At 29.8% G+C, this 27,464-nt stretch overlaps 2 protein-coding genes across 4 annotated transcripts in view; one reads left to right on the top strand and one right to left on the bottom strand.

The window, feature by feature from the left end:
• Positions 1-12,376, top strand: part of LOC119608934 (protein artichoke) — a 15,439-nt gene extending 3,063 nt beyond the window's left edge. The window contains exons 3-7 of the mRNA XM_037963535.1: positions 2,036-2,299; positions 8,401-8,500; positions 8,564-8,853; positions 8,917-9,063; positions 9,134-12,376. Of these exons, the coding sequence (XP_037819463.1) occupies positions 2,036-2,299; positions 8,401-8,500; positions 8,564-8,853; positions 8,917-9,063; positions 9,134-12,184 (3,852 nt within the window). The 3' untranslated portion in view covers positions 12,185-12,376. The remainder of the gene's footprint in view (positions 1-2,035; positions 2,300-8,400; positions 8,501-8,563; positions 8,854-8,916; positions 9,064-9,133) is intronic.
• LOC119608935 (prostatic acid phosphatase) lies at positions 8,059-27,464 on the bottom strand. 3 transcript variants are annotated; one of them, XM_037963537.1, is made up of 7 exons: positions 26,882-27,464; positions 26,717-26,815; positions 20,991-21,230; positions 20,485-20,934; positions 20,162-20,420; positions 18,686-18,786; positions 8,059-8,323 (listed from the first exon to the last, which is right to left on the bottom strand). In XM_037963537.1, exons 1-7 carry the CDS (start codon positions 27,104-27,106, stop codon positions 8,216-8,218), a joined length of 1,482 nt encoding a protein of 493 aa, XP_037819465.1. In that variant the 5' UTR covers positions 27,107-27,464; the 3' UTR covers positions 8,059-8,215. The 3 variants fall into 3 exon arrangements, with proteins under 3 accessions (XP_037819465.1, XP_037819466.1, XP_037819464.1); XM_037963538.1 differs by lacking the exon at positions 8,059-8,323 and adding an exon at positions 18,342-18,538; XM_037963536.1 differs by lacking the exon at positions 8,059-8,323 and having other exon boundaries at positions 18,677-18,786; positions 26,882-27,457.

Here is a 27,464-nt window from a genome sequence, read left to right as displayed (position 1 = left end):
AACGTTTAAAAAACAATTGTTCGAAACGTCAAATAGAAATCTCAACTTACAGGCAACAGTGGCAGCATTGTTAAACAATGTTACCACAACTTAACGGTGTTTTTTCTCAGTTGCAATTATTAAGTTGAGAAAATAGTATTAAAGTTGAAAGATTTGAACAAAAAAAAACAAATAAAAAAGTCAAGGTTATCACTAGTATATAAAAAAAACAACATTGAGCAATAAAACATTTGAAAAAATATATAAATTTAAAGATACGCCATTATTAAGTAAAATAAAAGTTAGATTTTAGATTTTTTTTCTAAAATGTAGTTTTGAAAACTTTTATTGTGGAGTTGGAGATTAAACTGAACTTTAAGAGCAATTTAATGGGTGGGAAATTAATTTATAAATAGATGTTTAACATGAGTATAAAATGCAATAAAAACAAAATAAATGTCTTTTGTGAAAAACTTTTACTTTGCATTAGTCATACATGAATAAAATGGTATTAGGGGAACTGAAAGTTAACGGCTAAAGTTAGACCAGACTATTGGTAACACTATAGATCACATTATAGTTCAGACTCTACAAACAATAGTTTAGACAATAATATATGTCAGACTATAGACTAGACTGTAGATCAGATTAAAGACTAGATAAAGAGAAGACCATAGACCACACTATAGACGAGATTATTGATCAGACTATAGACCAAACTAAAGAACATACTATAGGCCAGATTAAAGACCATACTAAAAGCCATTATACAGACCAGACTATAGATCATACTTTAGATCAGACTTAGTATAGACTTACCAAAGACCAAACTATAGACCAGACTACAAACCAGACTATAGAACAGACAATAGATCAGACTATACCCAGACCGTACCCAAAGCCATACTATAGACCAGACTATAGACCATACTTTAGATTAGAGACCAGACTATGAACCAGCTTATAGAACATACTATAGACAAGACTGAAGACCATACTATAGATCAGATTATGGACTAAACTATAGCCAGACTATACACAGGAATATAGAACAAACTATATACCAGAATATTGACCCGACTATAGACCAGACTACAGACCACACTATCGACCAGACTATAGACCAAACTATAGTGTAGAATATGAATCAGACTAGAGATCAAACTATAAGCCAGTCTATAGACCCCACTATAGACAAGATAATAGACTAAACTATGGACCAAACTATGGGCGAGACTATAGACCGGACTACAGACCATAATATATATCAGATTATAGACCACATTATAAACCTGACTATCGACTAGATCGTAGGCGAGACTATAGATCAGACTATAGACCATATTATTAAACAGACTATATACCACACTATAGACCCTACTTAAGGCAAGGTTATGAACCAGGTTATAGACTAAACTATGGACCAGACTATAGACCGGACTACTGATAACCATAATATAGATCAGACTATAGATCAGATTATGAAACAGACTACCGACCAGACTATAGATACTATAAACCAGACTTTAGACCGGACCATACATAGTCTATTGACATTTTCGGGAAAATTTGTTTATACTTGAATACCCTAAATATTTTGTTAAGTACACTTACATATATATATCTCTTCAATCATCTTAAATAAACAACAAGTACTTTAAAAGTCCAGCTCTAAAATCTACAGCTATTGTATTTTCAAGATACAAACACAACAAACAAATAAAAGCAACAAAATAATCATGAATTTAAAGAAAGAAGATAAAACGGCAAAAAAACAGAAAACTTCAACTACAAAACACTTTCACTTGAACTAAATAAACCGACAGACAGAACGTCAAACAAACAGACAAAAATATTAAGTATAATCTAGACTAACATTTAAAGCCAAGAATATGAACATAAAAACTCATAAAAAGTGAAAATTTTTAAATTATAACAAGAAAAAAAATATATAAAATCACATTAAGAAATGTGTTAATCAGCAAAACGCAATTAAAAATTAATTTCTTTTTTTTTTTTGTCTTTAACTACTTTTATGCTTTTCTTAATATTTCAGCACTTTGGCACACTGAAACTACCCATGGAAGAATTGGATTTATCGAATAATCTCATTAGACGCATACCGGAAAAATCATTTGTTGGCCTTAAGGAATCACTAACGGAATTACGTTTGGCCAATAATTTACTGGGCGATAGTTTAAATCCGATATTTTCATCGGCCGAATTTCATCCATTGAAAAATTTAAAATTATTGGATTTATCAGCGAATAAAATTAAATCCATTGAGGAGGGTCTACTCAAAGGTTGTGGTGATTTGAAGGTCAGTAACATTTAATTTAATTAACATACGAGTGTGTTGGTTGTTATTTGTTTTTAATGATTAATTGTTTGTTTTTTGTTGTTGTATGTTTCACGTGTTGCAGTACAAGTGTTAAAAAGAGACATATCCATAGAGGGAAAGACATAAATTAATAAAATATTTTTGTCATGTCTTATTAACATTTTTTAAAAGGTCTTTTTTCTTGTTTTATAGTTGGCAATATTAGTTAATTTATTGTGTTTACACCATTTGTCAAGGGAAAGACAATCAACTAAATTATAGACAAAACTCTAGTACCAAAAGTCGATTTTTAAAGGGAAATATGGGTGATCACAAAATAAGCTTATTTTTCAATTTAAACGTGTTTTAACGAAGTTATAAGCGATTTAAGATTTCGATAAAAAAAATCAATTTTTGAAGGAAAATATGGGTGATCACAATATAAGCTTATTTTTCAATTTAAACGTGTTTTAACGAAGTAATAAGTGATTTTATGTTTTCGACCATAAAATCGATTTTTGAAGGGAAATATGGGTGATCACAAAATAAGCTTATTTTTCAATTTAAACGTGTTTTAACGAAGTTATAAGCGATTTAAGATTTCGATCAAAAAATCGATTTTTAAAGGAAAATATGGGTGATCACAATATAAGCTTATTTTTCAATTTAAACGTGTTTTAACGTAGTAATAAGTGATTTTATGTTTTCGACCATAAAATCAATTTTTGAGGGGAAATATGGGTGATCACAATATAAGCTTATTTTTCAATTTAAACGTGTTTTAACGAAGTTATAAGCGATTTAAGATTTTAATAAAAAAAATCGATTTTTGAAGGGAAATATGGGTGATCACAAAATAAGCTTATTTTTCAATTTAAACGTGTTTTAACGAAGTTATAAGTGATTTAAGATTTCGATCAAAAAATCGAATTTTGATGGGAAATATGGGTGATCACAAAATAAGCTTATTTTTCAATTTAAACGTGTTTTAACGAAGTTATAAGCGATTTAAGATTTCGATCAAAAAATCGATTTTTGAAGGGAAATATGGGTGATCACAAAATAAGCTTATTTTTCAATTTAAACGTGTTTTAACGAAGTTATAAGCGATTTTATGTTTTCGACCAAAATATCGAATTTTGAGGGGAAATATGGGTGATCACAAAATAAGCTTATTTTTCAATTTAAACTTGTTTTAACGAAGTTATAAGCGATTTAAGATTTCTATCAAAAATTCGATTTTTTAAGGGAAATATGGGTGATCACGAAATAAGCTTATTTTTCAATTTAAACGTGTTTTAACGAAGTTATAAGCGATTTTATGTTTTCGACCAAAATATCGAATTTTGAGGGGAAATATGGGTGATCACAAAATAAGCTTATTTTTCAATTTAAACTTGTTTTAACGAAGTTATAAGCGATTTAAGATTTCTATCAAAAATTCGATTTTTTAAGGGAAATATGGGTGATCACGAAATAAGCTTATTTTTCAATTTAAATGTGTTTTAACGAAGTTATAAGCGATTTAAGATTTCGATCAAAAAATCGATTTTTAAAGGGAAATATGGGTGATCACAAAAAGAAGCTTATTTTTCAATTTAAACGTGTTTTAACGAAGTTATAAGCGATTTAAGATTTCGATCAAAAATCGATTTTTAAAGGAAAATATGGGTGATCACAAAATAAGCTTATTTTTCAATTTAAACGTGTTTTAACGAAGTTATAAGTGATTTTATGTTTTCGACCAAAAAATCGGTATTTGAGGGGAAATATATACAAAATAAGCTTATTTTTCAATTTAAACGTGTTTTAACGAAGTTATAAGTGATTTAAGATTTCGATCAAAAAATCGATTTTTGAGAGGAAATATGTGTGATCACAAAATAAGCTTATTTTTCAATTTAAACGTGTTTTAACGAAGTTATAAGCGATTTAAGATTTCTATCAAAAATTCGATTTTTTAAGAGAAATGTGGGTGATCACGAAATAAGCTTATTTTTCAATTTAAATGTGTTTTAACGAAGTAATAAGCGATTTAAGATTTCGATCAAAAAATCGATTTTTAAAGGAAAATATGTGTGATCACAATATAAGCTTATTTTTCAATTTAAACGTGTTTTAACGAAGTTATAAGCGATTTAAGATTTTGATAAAAAAAATCGATTTTTGAAAGGAAATATGGGTGATCACAAAATAAGCTTATTTTTCAATTTAAACGTGTTTTAACGAAGTTATAAGCGATTATATGTTTTCGACCAAAATATCGATTTTTGAAGGGAAATATGGGTGATCACGAAATAAGCTTATTTTTCAATTTAAACGTGTTTTAACGAAGTTATAAGTGATTTAAGATTTCGATCAAAAAATCGATTTTTGAAGGGAAATATGGGTGATCACAAAATAAACTTATTTTGCAATGTATACGTGTTTTAACGAAGTTATAATTGATTTTATGTTCTCGACCAAAAAATCGATTTTTGAAGGGAAATATGGGTGATCACGAAATAAGCTTATTTTTCAATTTAAACGTGTTTTAACGAAGTTATAAGCGATTTAAGATTTCGATCAAAAAATTGATTTTTGAAGGGAAATATGGGTGATCACGAAATAAGCTTATTTTTCAATTTAAACGTGTTTTAACGAAGTTATAAGCGATTTAAGATTTCGACCAAAAAATCGATTTTTGAGGGAAAATATGGGTGATCACAAAATAAGCTTATTTTTTAATTTAAACGTGTTTTAAAGAAGTTATAAGCGATTTAAGATTTCGATCAAAAAATCGATTTTTAAAGGAAAATATGGGTGATCACAAAATAAGCTTAGACTATGGATCTGACCATAGACTATGGATCTGACCATAGACTAGACTATGGACCAAACTGTAGACTAGAGATCAGACTATAGGCCTGGCTATAGACTAAACTATAAACCAAATGATAAATCAGACTATAGACCAGATTATAGATCAGACTGTAGTCCAGACTATAGACCAGACTGTAGCCCAAACTATATGTCAGACTATAGAGCATAAACCATACTATAGTCCGGACTATAGCCCAAACTATAGATCATACTATATTCCAGACTGTAGGCCAGACAGTAAACCAGAATATGGATCTGTCTATAGCCTAGACTATAGACTAAATTAGGCCAGAGATCGGACAATAACTAGACGGTAAACCAGACTATAAACGAGACTATAAACCAGATAACAAAGCAGGCTAGAGATCAGACTATAGACCAAATAATAGACCAGACTATAGACCCGACAATAAAATTGACTATAGACCAGACCATAGACCGGAATATATGTAGGCCAGACTAAAGACCAGACTATAAACAATACTTAGTTCATGCTATAGTATCGCCAACTTTAAATTTGCAATTCTTTTAGAAATGGTGTAATCTAACAAACAATTTATAATGCAGTTAGTTACATGCAGTTTTTTTGTCTTTTAAACCAGTTTGAATTTCTTAACCATTTGTATTTATTATTTATTCAATTTGTTTATTATTTCACATTAGTTTTTTTACTTAATATATTATTTTAAATACCAACCTCTAAGTAGTGACTGGATTTTTTTTCAATATTTATATGTATATTTAAACGGTGGCGTTGCCTTTTACAATTATAGTTATAGACAATTTTATTACAATTTTTTTTTTTGTAATTTTATTTACTAACTTGGCGTAAAGTCACATTTTGATTAGTTTTAAACACATCACTGTCATTCCTTAACATTACAATTTAGTAACTAACGTGCGTCATTGTACTTACCAATCTTTCTCTAATATTTATGTTTATGCGTTTAAGACTTTAATAATTGTTTACATGTACTGCAATATAGACAGACATATTTGTGTTTTTTTTTTTCTTAAGAAATTGAAAAGCGTGTAGACCATTAAATCATCGAATAATTTTTTTATTTGTTAATATTCAGTACATGTCTAGGATAGTGTTGCGTGTTGTTGTTATTTTTAGTTTGCAGTAGCTTTTCAATCTAGTTTAATTGATTATAGAGTTCATTGATTCATGTTGGACTCAGTCATGTTGAATGACTTTTAGTTAGAAATTATAAATTTTAACTGTTTTTTTTAATCGTAGTAATTATATTTATCTGTTTTATGGAAAGTTAAACAAACAGATACTTTATTACTTATAAAATAATTAATCGATTCTTTTGATTTGTTGCCTTTTGCTTATAATTCGGATTATAAGTTATGATATATCTTAGATTAAAGATTACAAGAATTACGGCTAGGCTTCAGTCCAGAATATTGACTAGGCAATAACTTAATCTAATCTATAGACTACTCTATAGGTTATGCCAGAGATTAGGCTATAGTCAATAAAATGGTCCAGACTGTAGACTCATTTATAGTCTAGACTATGAAACTTATAGTACAGACTATAGACTAGTTTATAGTCCAGACCAGAGACTAGACTACATTACAGTCTATTGAATAATTTATTGTCCAATCTATAGACCAGTTTAAGGAACATACTATGGTTAATTTCTAATACAGACTTTAAACAAGTTTATAGTCCAGATTATAATTTATAATACAGACTATAGACTAGTTTAAAATCTAAAGTAGAATATATACTAGACTATAATCCTGACTATTAACTAAGTTATAGTCCAGTCTATAAACTTATTATAATATAGACTATAGTCTATGTTATAGTCTAGACCGTAATCTAAATTATAGCGCAGACTATACACTAGTTTATAGTCCAGACTATGGATTAGTTTATATTATATATGGACTAGTTTATAGTCCAGACTATAGTCCATTTTATTGGCTTAGTCTAGTCCAGTTTTCTAGTCAATAACAGAATATCAAACAAAATCTGTAAAGAGTCTAGACTATAAATTAGTTTAAAGAGCAATCTATGGACTAGTTTACACTCCACTCTAGAGTCCAGGGTATAGTCTGGTTTATAGTCCAGACTAAGGACTAAAATATACACCAGACTATAGACTAATTTGAAGTATAGACTGTAATCTAACTTATTGCCAAAATTACAGACTAGTTTATAGTCCAGACTATGGACTAGTTTATAGACTATATATAGACTAGACTATAATCCAGGCTGTTGGCTCATTTAAAATCCATACTAGTTTCCTAGTGACTAACAGAATATCAAACAAAATCTGTACCGTTTCCGGACTATAAATTAGTTTAAAGTCCATTCTATAGTCCTGTCTATAGTAGGGTTTATAGTCCAGTCTAAGCACTAATCTCTATAAACATATTAATAATATAGATTGTAATCTTACTAATAATTCAGACTACTATTGTGGACTTGTTTATAGTCCAGGCTACAGTTCAGTTTATAGTAATCTAACTTTTTCTCCAGACCATAAACTGGTTTATAGTCCAGACTGTTGACTAGACTGATTAGTCCACAAACAGTACTATTGACTAATTTATAATCCTGTTTGTGGATTAATTTTTGTTTATTTATAGTCCAGCCTATATTCTAATTTATATTCTAGACTATATTCTAGTTTATAGTTCAGACTATAGACTATAATCCGTTATCTAGTTTATAGTGCAATCTATGGACTAATTTATGGTCCTAAAGACAAATTTAAAGTCTAAACTTTAATCGAATTAAAAGTTCAGACTATAGTTGTCTTTATAGTTCATATTATGGACTAGGCTATAACTATTAAATAAAACTACATAATTCGGTTTACAAAATTATGCCTCTAAAATAATTTATTTAACTCAAAGCTGTATTAATTAGTACACACTATAGCATCTAAGCAATTGAATCTAAAATTGTGCCGCAAATATTTAAAACTTAACTACGAATAATACTACCTGATTTTTTATATCACATACAAACATATAGTTAATTCATAAATTTCATATAACTAAAACAAATTCCATAAAATCCAACATTTACTTCTTCTTTCTTAAATGAGGACCCTCACTGCTAGATCTCTTGGCCGGCAAACGCTGAGCACGTAAAGGAGTTTTCTCCTTATCACCATTGACTTTATCAGGAGACTGAAAATATAAAAAATTTAAAAAAATATATTATTATTTAAAGCCTTTTTATTTAACACAAATATTTATTTTTTCAGGAATTTTATATAGATCGCAATAGTCTGGCCTCGGTACCCTCGAATTCTTTAAATGGTCCCACCGCTTTGAGACATTTATCCTTAAGGCATAACTACATAAGTAAGTGAAATATTAAATAGTTATTTTTAATTATAATTTAAAAAATGTTTTTTTTATCTTTAGCTTCTTTACGCTATGAATCATTTATTGCCCAGCCCCAATTGGAGATTATCGATTTACGCTATAATGAAATCAAAACCATTGAGGGTTTAACCTTTAAGGGTTTGCGTAAGATACGCGAAATCAAATTAGCCGGCAATCGTATAACGAACTTAAACAGTGATGTCTTTGAAAATCTACCCACTTTACATAAATTAGATTTATCCGAGAATTTTATACAACAATTTCCCACGGTATCTTTAAGACCCATAATTAATTTGAAGTCATTGAATTTATCCTCGAATATGTTGCAGGTATGTGGTGTTTATTAAAGATTAAAGAAGATTTTAAATTAATATTTATTTTATAATTTACAGCGTTTGGATTATACTCATATGGAAGTGGTGAAATCGTTGGAAACTTTGGATTTAAGTCGCAATGGTATTACCACAATACCACCGGGCACTTTCCGTGATTTGACAAATTTGAAATATTTAGATTTGAGTTTGAACTCTTTAAGAACGGTTAGTAAAAACTATTATAATGGTTTTTAATAACTTTAATTGATTTTTATATATCTTTATCTTTCTTTAGATCGAAGATGATGCTCTCGAGGGCTTGGAAAATCTTCAAACCTTAATCATACGTGATAATAACATTTTACTTATACCCGGCAGTGCCTTGGGTCGTTTATCCAACTTAAATACTTTATATTTGGACTTTAATCGTGTGGCCGCTTTATCCGCCGAAATCTTAGGATCCATACAAGCTTCCGATATCACCACACTCTCTTTGGCTCGCAATGTTATACGTGAATTGCCTGCGGGTAGTTTCCAAATGTTTAGCAATTTAAGATCTTTAGATCTGTCAGGCAACTCATTGGCTGTTATAAATGCCGATATATTTATGGGTTTGGAAACCTCACTAAATGAATTGAAATTGGGACAAAATCGTATAACCGGTTTGGGCAATATACCCTTGGCTTTAACTGAGTTAAGAAGTTTGGATTTAAGTTACAATAACTTGGCAGAATTACCCACTAACATCTTGCAGGGTTTGGAGAATTTACAGTATTTAAATTTAAGTGGTAATCATCATTTGGCTCCCATACCAGCGGCCTTAATACGTCCTTTATCACGTCTACAAATTGTGGATTTCAGTTTTTGCTCTTTAAAACAATTATCGGGAGATCTGTTTGCCACTTTGCAAGATTTGAAAATGATTTACTTGAACGATAACAATATACAGGAAATAAATGATGGCAGTTTTGTGGACTTGTGGAATATCACCACCATAGATTTGTCTAATAACCAAATCACTTCCATCAGACCGGGAGCTTTTGTTAATGTCATGCATTTGAAAAAGCTAAATTTGAGAGGAAATCAATTGTCTGCTTTTAAGGGAGAATTCTTTAATACCGGTACCGGCATAGAGGAATTGGATATATCAAACAACCACTTAAGCTATCTCTTCCCCTCCTCTTTCCGCATACATCCACGTCTTAGAGTTATTATGGCGGCTAACAACAAATTCAGTTTCTTCCCAGCGGAGCTAATATCCACTTTACAATATTTGGAATATATTGACTTGTCACAGAATCAGTTGAAATCTATAGAAGAGTTGGATTTTGCCCGCTTACCCCGTTTAAGAGTATTAAAGGTGGCCGATAACCAATTGGACATGTTAAGTGAAATGGCTTTCCACAATTCCACTCAACTACAAGTATTGGATTTATCCAATAATGCCTTAGATCGCATAGGAGAGAGAACCTTTGAGGGTTTGGTAAGACTGGAATATTTGAATTTGGAAAACAATAAGTTAAACGAACTGTCCGATTCTGTATTTGAGAGATCAAAATTGCAAATGTTGGAGAACATAAATTTGGCCTATAACAGTTTTCAATATGCTCCTCTCAAGGCTTTGCAAAGACAATATTTCTTTGTTTCTTCGGTGGATTTGAGTCACAACAAGATACGCGCTATACCCAATGATGACAGCATTATGGTGAATATTAAGAATTTAGATTTATCTTTTAATCCTTTATCAAAGGAAGCGGTAAAAAATATACTCAATGAACCAAAAACTGTAAGAGAATTGAATTTGGCGGGTTGTGGCATAGAAAGTTTGGAGGCCTTGGAAACACCATTCCTGCAGTATTTAAATTTGTCACAAAATAATTTACAAACCATACAACCCGATATCTTTCAACGCACTACCTCGTTAGAAACTTTAGACTTGGCCAACAATAAATTGGATAATTTAAACGAATTGGCCTCAGCCTGGCCTAGGTTACAGAATTTACAATATTTAGATTTGTCCAACAATAGTTTTGAAATGATCCAGCAAGGAGACTTTGAGAAATTAGATATGTTGCGCACTCTCAAGATAAAGGGACTTTCCTTGTGTAATCGCATAGAGAAAAATGCCTTTAAGCACACGCCCAATTTGGCTTCTCTGGAAGCTTATGATTTGCCTTTATTGGGTTATTTGGATTTGCAGGGTATATTAGAACTTTTGCCTGGTTTGGAAACTTTGGATATTGAAGTTAAAGATTCTACCATAGGCACTGAACAAATACAACCTGCGAAACATCCTAGACTAAAGGCTATAGGCATAAGAGGAGAACGTTTAAAATCTATATCCTCAGGCACTTTGGCGGGCCTTAAGTCCAGCGATTTGACCATCAAACTACAAAATACCTCTTTAACAGCCTTGCCTCCAGCCTTATTATTCCCAGTGCCCAGATCTTCCCACTTAACTTTAGATATTGAAGGCTCAAAAGTGGCGGTTTTGGTGCCGCAATTTCTTAATGCTTTAGAAGATCGTAGGTCCAGTTTGCAGCTCAAAGGTTTGTCTTCAAATCCCATACACTGTGATTGCAATGCCCGAGCCTTAAGAAGATGGCTGCCTAATTCACATATGACTGAATTAACCTGCCACTCACCGGCCTATTTGGCGGGTAAAAAACTTATCGAAGTGGGAGATGATGAGTTAACCTGTGATCCTCGTAAAATGACTTCGACTACTGCAAGAACTTCCTCAACAAATATTTTGAAATCATCTTCCCGACTAGTAACACGACCACCCACAACCACACCCGAAGAACCTCCCATGATAATATGGAGTATGGAGCCCACACAACCACCACCTATGAAAATTAAAACTAAAGCTCCGCTCATGAAAGCACCCATTATGACCAATGATGATACGCTTATTATTGGAATAGTAGGAGGAGTGGTAGCTTTTATAGCCATTCTCATAATAATCATCTGTATAGTACGCTTGCGCATGAGTAATGCTGAATACCACAATGCGCCCGCTATGATAGGAATACCACCCATGCCCATGGGACCGGGAAGTGTGCCCTTAAGTTATAAGGGACAACCTACAGCGGCCTTATATGCCGTGCCTCCCTATGCACAAAACTACGCCACATTGCCACACAAACCACCCTCCATACACCAGTCCACACAGAATCTTTCCGCTCGTGCAACACAACAACAGCAGCAACAACAGCAAGCCACATATTCCTCGAGAATGTCATATTTTGGAGGATCCACACCTCAACAGCAACAACAGGTAGCCTCAAATCTATCGCAAAATCAACCCTACATTATATATTCCGATGATAAAGCTTATAGATAAGTTTAAGCTTAAAAGCTTTTAAAAAGTTTAACGTTTCTTCTGAAACTTATGGGCGCTCAGTTAAAAATTTAAAGCGAAATTGGTTGCTTGCTACAACAGACAAAAATAAACCCCCATTTCAAACAGTCAGTTAAATAGGCGTAACATTTACGCCTTCTTTTAACATATCCCCCCCCACAATTTGAATAATTACAAAACAAAGAAAAGTTAAGAGGTTTTCAAAAACATCTTTAAACATTCGTTTAAGTTAACACGATTGATATATTAATCTAATAGATAAAGTCGTTTGTATATAATTTTAAGCTTTAGTAAATTATAAATCCAATAGTACTTTTAATTTTAAACTTTGATTTGTTAAACTGTCTAGTTAAAGGCACTTTCAGTTTCAAATCAATACATAATTTAGTCAACACCTTAAGTACGAGTTTCAAAAAGATACACTTAAGCAAAGTATTTTATTAAAATTTAAATTGGTTCTTAAATTATGTTTATTATTTTCGCCTTAGTACTTGGATTATTAATGACTAATATTTATATTTAAAATAATAATTTTTTTTTTAATTTTTAAAATCTATAAAATTTATTTTTAGTTATTATTAGATTTAAGTTTTTAAGTTCTTTTAAAATATTATTGAAAAATTAAACACACACACACACATTAAAGAAATATATTGTATAAATTAATTTAATCTTTATGGATTTATATGTGCAAATAATTAAGTACAATAAAATGAAAATTATTTTTAATAAAAGAAAATATGATCTGAAAATAGAAAAGTGTTCCTGGGTGTTTTTATTTTATGATAAAAAGGTAAAATTACTGAGAAATTATTAAAAGTTTAGTTTATTTTCAGTCTTTTTTGCAAAATTCTTTTCCGTTCGAAAGCGAATTTAGGTATCTTCTTTAAAAAATAAAACCGCTACTTTATTCGGTATAAAACGACTTTCGATTTTAAAAGTAAAATCAAAATTTGTAATTTGGATATTTCTCATGAATTATGAAAATTTTTCTTAGTCCGCACAAATTCTATAGGCATTGCAACCATTCTAATCGGAACTATTCCAATATGAATTATGCAACAAATATTTTATATGGTGAAATAAGACTAGTCTAAAGAATAGACTATAGACTAGACTATTGACTAGACTATAGACTAGACTATAAGACTAGACTATAGACTAGACTATAGACTAGACTATAGACTAGACTATAGACTAGACTATAGACTAGACTATAGACTAGACTATAGACTAGACTATAGACTAGACTATAGACTAGACTATAGACTAGACTATAGACTAGACTAGACTATAGACTAGACTATAGACTAGACTATAGACTAGACTATAGACTAGACTATAGACTAGACTATAGACTAGACTATAGACTAGACTATAGACTAGACTATAGACTAGACTATAGACTAGACTATAGACTAGACATAGACTAGACTATAGACTAGACTATAGACTATAGACTAGACTATAGACTAGACTATAGACTAGACTATAGACTAGACTATAGACTAGACTATAGACTAGACTAGACTATAGACTAGACTATAGACTAGACTATAGACTAGACTATAGACTAGACTATAGACTAGACTATAGACTAGACTATAGACTAGACTATAGACTAGACTATAGACTAGACTATAGACTAGACTATAGACTAGACTATAGACTAGACTATAGACTAGACTAGACTATAGACTAGACTATAGACTAGACTATAGACTAGACTATAGACTAGACTATAGACTAGACTATAGACTAGACTATAGACTAGACTATAGACTAGACTATAGACTAGACTATAGACTAGACTATAGACTAGACTATAGACTAGACTATAGACTAGACTATAGACTAGACTATAGACTAGACTATAGACTAGACTATAGACTAGACTATAGACTAGACTATAGACTAGACTATAGACTAGACTATAGACTAGACTATAGACTAGACTATAGACTAGACTATAGACTAGACTATAGACTAGACTATAGACTAGACTATAGACTAGACTATAGACTAGACTATAGACTAGACTATAGACTAGACTATAGACTAGACTATAGACTAGACTATAGACTAGACTATAGACTAGACTAGACTATAGACTAGACTATAGACTAGACTATAGACTAGACTATAGACTAGACTATAGACTAGACTATAGACTAGACTATAGACTAGACTATAGACTAGACTATAGACTAGACTATAGACTAGACTATAGACTAGACTATAGACTAGACTATAGACTAGACTATAGACTAGACTAGACTAGACTATAGACTAGACTATAGACTAGACTATAGACTAGACTATAGACTAGACTATAGACTAGACTATAGACTAGACTATAGACTAGACTATAGACTAGACTATAGACTAGACTATAGACTAGACTATAGACTAGACTATAGACTAGACTATAGACTAGACTATAGACTAGACTATAGACTAGACTATAGACTAGACTATAGACTAGACTATAGACTAGACTATAGACTAGACTATAGACTAGACTATAGACTAGACTATAGACTAGACTATAGACTAGACTATAGACTAGACTATAGACTAGACTATAGACTAGACTATAGACTAGACTATAGACTAGACTATAGACTAGACTAGACTATAGACTAGACTATAGACTAGACTATAGACTAGACTATAGACTAGACTATAGACTAGACTATAGACTAGACTATAGACTAGACTATAGACTAGACTATAGACTAACTATAGACTAGACTATAGACTAGACTATAGACTAGACTATAGACTAGACTATAGACTAGACTATAGACTAGACTATAGACTAGACTATAGACTAGACTATAGACTAGACTATAGACTAGACTATAGACTAGACTATAGACTAGACTATAGACTAGACTATAGACTAGACTATAGACTAGACTATAGACTAGACTATAGACTAGACTATAGACTAGACTATAGACTAGACTATAGACTAGACTATAGACTAGACTATAGACTAGACTAGACTAGACTATAGACTAGACTATAGACTAGACTATAGACTAGACTATAGACTAGACTATAGACTAGACTAGACTAGACTATAGACTAGACTATAGACTAGACTATAGACTAGACTATAGACTAGACTATAGACTAGACTATAGACTAGACTATAGACTAGACTAGACTATAGACTAGACTATAGACTAGACTATAGACTAGACTATAGACTAGACTATAGACTAGACTATAGACTAGACTATAGACTAGACTCTAGACTATAGACTAGACTATAGACTAGACTATAGACTAGGCTATAGACTAGACTATAGACTAGACTATAGACTAGAATATAGACTAGACTACAGACTAGACTATAGACTAGACTATAGACTAGACTATAGACTAGACTATAGACTAGACTATAGACTAGACTATAGACTAGACTATAGACTAGACTATAGACTAGACTATAGACTAGACTATAGACTAGACTATAGACTAGACTATAGACTAGACTATAGACTAGACTATAGACTAGACTATAGACTAGACTATAGACTATAGACTAGACTATAGACTAGACTATAGACTAGACTATAGACTAGACTATAGACTAGACTATAGACTAGACTATAGACTAGACTATAGACTAGACTATAGACTAGACTATAGACTAGACTATAGACTAGACTATAGACTAGACTATAGACTAGACTATAGACTAGACTAGACTAGACTATAGACTAGACTATAGACTAGACTATAGACTAGACTATAGACTAGACTATAGACTAGACTATAGACTAGACTATAGACTAGACTATAGACTAGACTATAGACTAGACTATAGACTAGACTATAGACTAGACTATAGACTAGACTATAGACTAGACTATAGACTAGACTATAGACTAGACTATAGACTAGACTATAGACTAGACTATAGACTAGACTATAGACTAGACTATAGACTAGACTATAGACTAGACTATAGACTAGACGATAGACTAGACTATAGACTAGACTATAGACTAGACTATAGACTAGACTAGACTATAGACTAGACTAGACTAGACTATAGACAGACTATAGACTGACTATAGACTAGGACTATAGACTAGACTAGACTAGACTAGACTAGACTATAGACTAGACTATAGACTAGACGATAGACTAGACTACTAGACTAGACTATAGACTAGACATAGACTAGACTAGACTATAGACTAGACTAGACTAGACTATAGACCTAGACTCTAGACCTAGAATATAGACTAGACTATAGACTAGACTATAGGACTAGACTATAGACTAGACTATAGACTAGACTAATAGACTAGACCTATAGACTAGACTAGATATAGACTAGACTATAGACTAGACTATAGACTAGACTATAGACTAGACTATAGACTAGACTATAGACTAGGACTATAGACTAGACTATAGACTAGACCTATAAGACTAGACTATGAGACTAGACTAGATAGACTAGAAGACTATAGACTAGACTATAGGACTAGACTATAGACTAGACTATAGAATAGACTATAGACTAGACTATAGACTCGCACTATAGACTAGACTAGACTAGATCTAGACTAGATACTAGACTAGGACTATAGAAGACTAGACTAGACTTAGACTGACTATAGACTAGATAGACTAGACTATAGACTAGACTATAGACTATGACTATAGACTAGACTATAGACTATAGACTAGACTAGACTATAGACTAGACTATAGACTAAATAGACTATAGCACAAACTATAAAATTGACTACAGACTAGACTATTGACTAGAGTATTGACTAGACTATGGAATATGCCATAGAATAGACTATAGACTATAATGTAGGCTATAATATAGACAAGGCTATAGACTAGACTACAATCTGATTTATTATTAGAAAAAGTACTGAAAATGTCATGGGGGTAGCTCGATATTTATCGTTAACAAGTAGATTGACATAACAATTCAGTCGTTTTTTATCTAATAAAATTGTAGTGCTTAATAACAACTTCTGGACATAAAATTCTATTAATATTTAATTCGAAACAACGAGTAGACCAAATACTTGTAGCAAATAAAGCTAAAAAGCTGTAAGATATTTGTACAAAGCTTGAACCCAATTAACAAAGTGCTGTGTACGAGATTGATGATAAATGTAGTGAAATTTGCAAAACCTATTATAATATCTTGTTACATGTTTAACTTAGACGTTTCACAACAACATTTTGAAAATACGTTTAAAGAAATGTATTTTTAAAACCAATTAAAACAATTGTAAACTTTTAAGATCTTCATTTAATTATATTTGAATAAAACTTGTTTTAATAATTATTTATACTATTTTTTATAATAATTCTTTAAAATGTTTTCTTTTAAAAATTGTTTAATATCTAAAAAATATATTTATGTAAGATTAGTATATGATTAATAAAACAAAATACAGTTAAAAAGTCTTATCAATGAAATGTATAAAAATTTTAAGAAAAAACACAAATTTGTGACTTTGATTTTTTTGATAACATTAAAAATGATGTGTGTTTTCTTTTATGTTTTTTAAACAAAGTGAAAATTATTTTTAAAATTACATTAATAATATACATAGAGAGTTAGAGATAAATTGATAATTTCTTTAATAATTATTTTTAAGCGAAAAATACAACACATTTTATTTATGTAATAAACAAAAAACATTACAAATGATTTTTTGTTTAACAAATACCATGAATAACAATTCAATTTTTACATTTATATATTAATTAATTTATTTAAAAAAAATGCTCAAATAACAAATTGTTGAGAGAGTGTTTTGAGTCAATTTTATCTTAAATAACTACTTAGTTTGTATAAATTTTTTTATGTTTAATAAATCTTTTGTTTTTTTTGTTAACCGTAATAGGTTTTGAAAATGTGAATCACAATGTTAAATGACTTTGATTTTTATTTTATGATTAATATGTTTTAAATACAATTATTTTTAAAAAATAGCAAATGCTTTTTTCTGTTTTAAAAAATTAATAAATATAAACTTTAACAAATGCATTCATTAATTTTCTTTCTTTTTTTTTGGCATGAATGTGTTTCAATTTGAGAACAATAACAATTGCAACATGTTTTGTGTAAAAATGCATAATATGAAACTTAAAAAAAATTGTATTTTTATAAAAAACTAAAACAAAAACAAGGAAAAACAAAAACGATAATAATAATAATATGATATTTTTTTAGGAATTAATTTTGAGTATCAAAGTTGGTTGCAGAAGGAAGGCATTCAATAAATCAGAAATGAAGTTGATGAAGTAATTTTATTTTTAGGCATCCAATTTGCTTTGCTAATTTGTTTTTAAAAGGGGAAAACGGTGAAAATAAAGAAGAAAAATTATTGCAAAAGAAAACAAAAACATAAATGATTAATTTACTGCTGGGCTAAAGAAATTAAAGAAAAGTAAAAGTAATAGTATATAAATTATTTAAGCCACCTGTATGTAGGAGTAGTGATTTTTGTAACTGCGTCGCCGGTAGTAAATCATGACAACGTACGAAAGGAATAACATAATGGTTATAATAGCAACTAAAATACCTGTAAAGATGAAAAAGAAAATAGGATAAAATGGAGAAAGAGTTATTAATTAATTTTAGTGAAGGATAGTTTAGAAAGTTTTAAGGTAGAAAAAAATCATCTACTGAGATTTTTAATTTATTTTCTTAGCAACATATTGTTTACCGACTAGTCTATAGATCAGTCTATTGGCTAGTCAATTCATAATTCAATTGACAAGTTTATGGACTGGTCTATTGACAAGTCTATGGGATATTCTATAGACTTGTCTATGGGCTGTCTATTGTTTAGTTTAAGAACTAGTCTATGGACTGGTCTGTTGACTAGTCTATAGACTGTTCTTTAAATTGGAATGGTCTATTAATTAGTCTATGTACTGGTCTATTGACTAGTCTATAGACTGTCTATTAGTTAGTTTAAGTACTAGTCTATGGACCGGTCTGTTGACTAGTCTATAGACTATTCTATTGACTAGTCTATAGAATGGTATACTGGCTAGTTTATGGGTTTGCCCATGGACAAGTCTATTGACCAGTCTATGGACTGGTCTATTGACTAGTCAATGGACTGTTCTATGGACTAGTCTATGGACTGGTCTGTATTGACCGGTCTATTGACTATGGATTAGTCTATTAACAAGCCTATTGACTAGTCAATGGACTAGTCTATTGGACTAGTCTATTGACTAGTCAATGGACTAGTCTATTGACTAGTCTATGGACTGGTCTATTGACTAGTCTATGGACTGGTCTATTGACTAGTCAATGGACTGGACTGGTCCTGACCGGACTGACCGGTCTATTGACTGGTCTATGGACTGGTCTATTGACTAGTCAATGGACTGGTCTATTAATTAGTCTATGGACTGGTCTATATTGACCGGTCTATTGACTAGTCTATGGATTAGTCTATTAACAAGTCTATTGACTAGTCTATGGACTGGTCTATTAATTAGTCTATAAACTGGTCTTTTGACTGGATTATTGACTAGTCTATAGACCAGTCTTTGTATTAGTCTATGAATTAGTCTATTGACCAGGACTGGTCTATTGACTAGTCTTTTGAATAGACTATGAACAAGTCTATTGACTAGTCTATGAACTGGTTTATTGACTGGTATCTGGACCAGTCTATTGGCTAGTCTATGGAATAGTATCTTGACAAATTTTTGGACTAGTGTAGGGCTAGACTACTACTATTAGATTGACTACGGATCTTAAATCGCTTTATTAACAATCAAATGTATCAGTTGCGGAGCAGAATATTCAATATTTAACAGAATGTCGAATAGACACATGTTGCAGAAACATTTTTTATATCAACATGTTGCTGCAACATTTTTTATATCAACAAAAAATGTTTAAAACTTTAAAAAATATCTAAAAAAAAGACTTACCCATAGCTGTACCAACATTGGCTTCTTCATAAGTCATCATTAAAGTGGAAAGTTTACATTCACTTTCCCAGTCTTTTGGTAAAATATCACTATATAGATTAAACATTTGATTAAGAGGACAAGAAACACCACAATCGGGTATGTATAAAGGTTCCGGTTCAGCAGTGGTATTCTTATAAAAAATAGAAACATAAGGTTGTAATTTTTCATCTAAACGTAATTCCAACATTATGCAGGCAATATAAGGAGGACTATGCAGCTAAAACAAAAATAAACAAATTGTAATTCATTATTAAATATGTTAAATATATTATCAAACTTACATCATATAACTTTAAAGTATTCAAAACATTTGCCACCGTAGTATCATGAGCCGAGTAGATCCATAACGAACGATTAGGATTTAATTTACCCTTCGATTTGTCTACAAATCTTTCTAGCATTTCTTTGATCAAAGGTCCTGTCTTTAAACGTGCCATTTGTCTGGTATAAGTGCTAAGGGAAAATGTAAAATCTGCTATATAAGTCATATCTGTACTGGGATAAACTTTTTTCGTCCATTCTGGCAAAGTTTTATTATAAAGTTCCTCAATGAATAAGGTATTATTAAGACGTTGCACATATTCCAGAGAATCAACTGTCATGCCACTATATTTGGTAAGATAATTATAAAGATAAGCATAACGATCGTTAAGTGCTTGCATTTCGGGGGAATTTTTTAAAGCAGAGAGGGCATATTCATAGGCTGGACAAGGTGCTTTGGCAGCAAGGACCTAAAGTAAAGAAAACCTTTAAAAATTATAAGACTTTCTATATTAGAATTACTTACCGCATCTGTTTTTTCTAATTGGGTATGAACTGGTATTGGTTGCCAATGTATTTCCGGATCCCAGACATCCTTTTTAACCGGTTCATAGAGACCGGCCAAATTAGACAAAGCACTCATTAGAGTACGATCAACATCGGTAGAACGTACATATATCTCATCCTTATTATAGGTGTCACTTAAAAGGCTGCCATAACGTTTACGCAGCCATTGTCCTAAATGATAATGCTGTTGTTTACCAATCTGAAATATCGCACACACACACAGAAAAAAACACAAATATTATATTAGAAACGACGGAAATAACAAAATAATTAATAAACACGCGCATACACATTCATAAACCACAAAATCGACATGTTTTTATCAGGAAATTATTGACCGAAGACAAACAAAAAAAACGGCGACTATTTTTAAAATGATCTTAAGAATTATGTTGAACTGTTGGTTTTCATTGTCTGTTTAACGAAACATTTAAATTGATTTATTTACCACGTAAAGTGATAATTTTAAATGATAAACAGAAAAATATAATTGTATTTATTATGGTTGAAATTGTTTGTTGACTTTTAAAAGACGAAATTGTGGTAGGTAAGTTTAGCAATTAAGTTGACGAAAATTTAGGTCAAAATTTTGATTTTGTTTCATTGTTTTGTTATTTGCAGAAACGCCCACTTTTAAGAGGAGGCAAGTTATACATGCAAAACATGTAGAAAAATATGTAAATATAATTATCTAGTCCCTTAAGAAATATTTATTTAGAAAATCTTTACTAAATATTTTGCATAATTACTAAAACTGTACTTCTATTAAACAAACATTTACTTGTAACTATCCAACTCTGCACTACTTGTACAGTCTGTTTAATTGTAAAGAACATTATCATTAATAACCTTTTTTTTTCTTTCATCACGCGACTTTATTTAATTTAAAGACTATATAATATCCCTTATCGTTTAACTAAACAAACTGTTAATAATAGTAGAACAAAATTTGAATATAATTTATTTACTTGTATATAGATTATAGTCAATTGTAATGTATTTGCATTTTCTAAATATAAAATCACATAAAATTATCATCAATATTATTTTAAAATGTGTATAAATATAAATTACATTCATATTTAAACTACAATGAACTAATAAAAATAATAAAGTAGAAAAACAATAATAATAATAAAGAAAAAAAGCTTACACAAAAGAAAAGATTATTAAAAGTCACATGCAGTTGAGGGGGGGCCCTGCTGATCTGTGGTCTTAATTATTATTTTATTTAAATATATGCATTTCTTTTAACATTTACATACTTACAAACATATTTGTATGATTGTTTATAAAAACAAGAATATCACCATTTTTTTGACGAAATCAATATACAAGCTTGTCACATGTTTCTTTCGATAAGAAAGTTGAAAATGACAAGAAATAGTAAGCAAATGTTGTGTTTTGAACTAAGTTTTGAATTGTGTGGCCTCCGGTAGGTTAGCGATTAGTTTTCTAGTCAGGTAGGCGTGGGATCGATTCCCACCTGAGGCACTAGTAAAGGAACGCACAACAGGCTCGAGGGCTAGATGTATTTCTTCTGATTTGATGTTGTACATACATGTTGTACATACATGTTGTACATACTAATTAACTAACTAACTAACTAACTAACTAACTAACTAACTAACTAACTAACTAACTAACTAACTAACTAACTAACTAACTAACTAACTAACTAACTAACTAACTAACTAACTAACTAACTAACTAACTAACTAACTAACTAACTAACTAACTAACTAACTAACTAACTAACTAACTAACTAACTAACTAACTAACTAACTAACTACTAACTAACTAACTAACTAACTAACTAACTAACTAACTAACTAACTAACTAACTAACTAACTAACTAACTAACTAACTACTAACTAACTAACTAACTAACTAACTAACTAACTAACTAACTAACTAACTAACTAACTAACTAACTAACTAACTAACTAACTAACTAACTAACTAACTAACTAACTAACTAACTAACTAACTAACTAACTAACTAACTAACTAACTAACTAACTAACTAACTAACTAACTAACTAACTAACTAACTAACTAACTAACTAACTAACTAACTAACTACTAACTAACTAACTAACTAACTAACTAACTAACTAACTAACTAACTAACTAACTAACTAACTAACTAACTAACTAACTAACTAACTAACTAACTAACTAACTAACTAACTAACTAACTAACTACTAACTAACTAACTAACTAACTAACTAACTAACTAACTAACTAACTAACTAACTAACTAACTAACTAACTAACTAACTAACTAACTAACTAACTAACTAACTAACTAACTAACTAACTACTAACTAACTAACTAACTAACTAACTAACTAACTAACTAACTAACTAACTAACTAACTAACTAACTACTAACTAACTAACTAACTAACTAACTAACTAACTAACTAACTAACTAACTAACTAACTACTACTAACTAACTAACTAACTAACTAACTAACTAACTAACTAACTAACTAACTAACTAACTAACTAACTAACTAACTAACTAACTAACTAACTACTAACTAACTAACTAACTAACTAACTAACTAACTAACTACTAACTAACTAACTAACTAACTAACTAACTAACTAACTAACTAACTAACTAACTAACTACTAACTAACTAACTAACTAACTAACTAACTAACTAACTAACTAACTAACTAACTAACTAACTAACTAACTAACTAACTAACTAACTAACTAACTAACTACTAACTAACTAACTAACTAACTAACTAACTAACTAACTAACTAACTAACTAACTAACTAACTAACTAACTAACTACTAACTAACTAACTAACTAACTAACTAACTAACTAACTAACTAACTAACTAACTAACTAACTAACTAACTAACTAACTACTACTAACTAACTAACTAACTAACTAACTAACTAACTAACTAACTAACTAACTAACTAACTAACTAACTAACTAACTAACTAACTAACTAACTAACTAACTAACTAACTAACTAACTAACTAACTAACTAACTACTAACTAACTAACTAACTAACTAACTAACTAACTAACTAACTAACTAACTAACTAACTAACTAACTAACTAACTAACTAACTAACTAACTAACTAACTAACTAACTAACTAACTAACTAACTAACTAACTAACTAACTAACTAACTAACTAACTAAATACTACTAACTAACTAACTAACTAACTAAACTAACTAACTAACTAACTACTAACTAACTAACTAATACTAACTAACTAACTAACTAACTAACTAACTAACTAACTAACTAACTAACTAACTAACTAACTAACTAACTAACTAACTAACTAACTAACTAACTAACTAACTAACTAACTAACTAACTAACTAACTACTAACTAACTAACTAACTAACTAACTAACTAACTAACTAACTAACTAAATAACTAACTAACTAACTAACTACTACTAACTAACTAAATAACTAACTAACTAACTAACTAACTAACTAACTAACTACTTACTAACTACTAACTAACTAACTAACTAACTAACTAACTACAACTAAATAACTAACTAAATAACTAACTAAATCCTATCCAACTTATTTGAGTCAAACTACTTACTCCACATAGAAACGACTTAAATTTCAATTGAGACCACTTTCGAATTTCGAACTTAAAAAATATATATATATATATATATATATATATATATATATATATATATATATATATATAATACAAATATTCGAAAGATCGAATTCATGTTCGAAAAAATGTTTAAATCATGAGTATTAATAAAAATATAATTTGTGTTAATTTCTAACAATTTGCCAAATTCGAATATTTATGGAAATATTTTTATAGTTTTTCTTCATTTTCAAGTAACCGACGAAAAGCTAAAAATTTTGTAATTAATTTGTGTCATAGATTTTTATTAACCCAAATAAACAACATTACAAAGTATTCCCACCTGCCTTTAAATAAAAAAATAATTGAATTAATTAATTTCCTAAAAATAACTTTGTCAGCATAAAACATGTTACTATGATTTATAGCGTGACCACTTGAAATTTAAAATTAAATTAATATTAAAAGCTAATTATTAAACTAACTAAGTGTGATTAGAAAAATTATAGCTATAAAATAATAATTACACTAAACACTTAATTTCAAAGTTATTAGCAGGTGAAAATTTCCCTTTAGAAGAGAATAACAAGTGAAACAATTGAACCTTAACATTTTTTGTTGTGTATTTTAACATAAATGTTATAGAGTTTTGTTTTCAATACAAAATTTAAAATTAATAAATACAATTCAATTAAGGCTTTTATACATTATTTAGTATAAATACTAAAACAAGTTTATTGAACCAGTTTCGTTTCAAAAGAAATCAATTTAAACAGTCACCAAAACATGAAGATGTTTGGTGTATGTTTACTTATAAAGAATTTTTTGATTTTGAACAAAAAAACGAGTATACATAGAAAACGAAAGTATGGGTTAGAATAATATTTGTCTAAAACTAACTTAATCAGAACATACTGTTTAAATATTGAATATTAAAGTATTTATAATAAAATAAAGTTAAAAATTTTAAAGTATTTCGCATGTGTAAATTTATATATTTTGTAGGAAGTTAATTTTTTGCTCTTGCCAATTGACAAGGTAATTTTCTTTTAATTTGTGATATTTTTTAAATGTCTAGAAGGTTTTCAGCATTAAATTAGGTATAAATAAATAAAATAATTTAAATTCTACCAATATTTTCTGATAAATGATAAGAGCAAAGTTTAACATTACAATTGCCAAAATGTTCAATGGAACCGACTATAACAAATGAAAATGTACATTTATTGTAGTTGTCTAAAATGAAATGACTAGACTTTGTAGGATGATTTTCCAATAACAAGGTTTTGAAGCTAACAGAATAACAATTTCAAATTTAAGAATTGAATCTAAAAAGTCATAAAAATTCATGAAAATTTAAAAATTTTTACGTTAAAATGTTCTATAAATATCCTTTGCTTTGTGTTCAAAATGGACAAAATCGGTGCCCCTTTAACCATAGCCCCCATAAGGACCTTAACTTAGAATCGATATGTATGTATTGATGATATTGATCTACCTACCATATAACTCCTATTACATAAAAATAAAAACCGTTAAAAATCCAAGGTATTAAGAGAAATTCTACAAAAAATCATTGTTATTAGAAATTTGTCACACTTCCAAAGTTCGGTCAATATTTGACCCAAGTAGACCCAGTATAAAGCTTATATTATCGACGCCTCCGAACTAAAAAGATTCGAATAGTTTTGATATGAAGAAAATAGGAATCCCAAAAAGTCATCAGGCTTGTCATGTATTCCGATTGGAAAGATTTTAAATACGGAGATAACCCTAATTTCGATCGGAATGACAAATAGACATAGATTAAAAACTTTTAGAGAATTTTAACAAAAATTGTTGGTCTCATTAAGTTCGTTCATATAATATATTAATTAAAAATACAAAAAAAAATATTGCTAAATTAATCAAGTTCTTTGTTAAAAGGTATCAGATAAAAAATTATACTCAAAACAAAAAGGTTTTTGTTGTCTAAACAAAATTAAAAAAAAAAACTGCTACCATATGTTGACTTAAAAAACACTAAATCATACGAAAACAAATAAAATTCCCAAATACTTACATTAGTCAATTGACCCCAACCAGTTGGCCATTGTTTAGCATCACGCCAAGGATCTGTAGGATATGGATCAATGGGCGTACGATCACCATGACGATAAAGCTGGCCAAGAAAACAAAAATAATTTTTTCATTACTAGTTAAGTACCTCTTTTTTCCCTTAACTTACCACATGAGCAAATACCAATTTGCCTTTCAAGTCAACAGCTGTTGCTTGGCTATTACCAAAATCATCTATTGACGACGTAGACGATGTTGATGTTGTGGCTGTGACCGCCAGTGTATTGGCCATAAACACCAGCAATAACAAAAATAATGCACCATTTTTAACGCAACAATAACAAAAATTATGAAATTTTGTTATTTTTGTTGTTAAATGTATTTGATTTGACATAATTTTAGATTTTTATTTCTTTTTGGGTAAATAATTTTGCAACTTAAAAAAAATGGTATATTGCAAAGACAGTCTGCTTTTGGAGATTTTATTTTAGATGTCTCACTTCCTAGACTGGATGTGTGGCACTTTTTTTCTAAATAAATTTAGCTCGATTTTTGTTAATATTTAGATTTTCTTTAAAATTTTTACTATTGCTTCATTTTCTTTCTACTGTCTTTATTTAGATATTGTACTTTATTTTTTGTCTTTTTCAGAAAAATAACCATAGAAAAAGAAATAATAGACACCAACTTCTGTCCGTCGAATCGAGCACCTTCACCACTACACACAACTACGGTGACTTTTGCGAATTTAT

This window comes from Lucilia sericata, unplaced genomic scaffold, assembly GCF_015586225.1.
Source record: "Lucilia sericata isolate MDLA Ls3-8-SP2 unplaced genomic scaffold, ASM1558622v1 Contig000901F_arrow, whole genome shotgun sequence".
Classification (NCBI taxonomy): domain Eukaryota; kingdom Metazoa; phylum Arthropoda; class Insecta; order Diptera; family Calliphoridae; genus Lucilia; species Lucilia sericata.
This window is presented reverse-complemented; position numbering and strand designations above follow the sequence as displayed.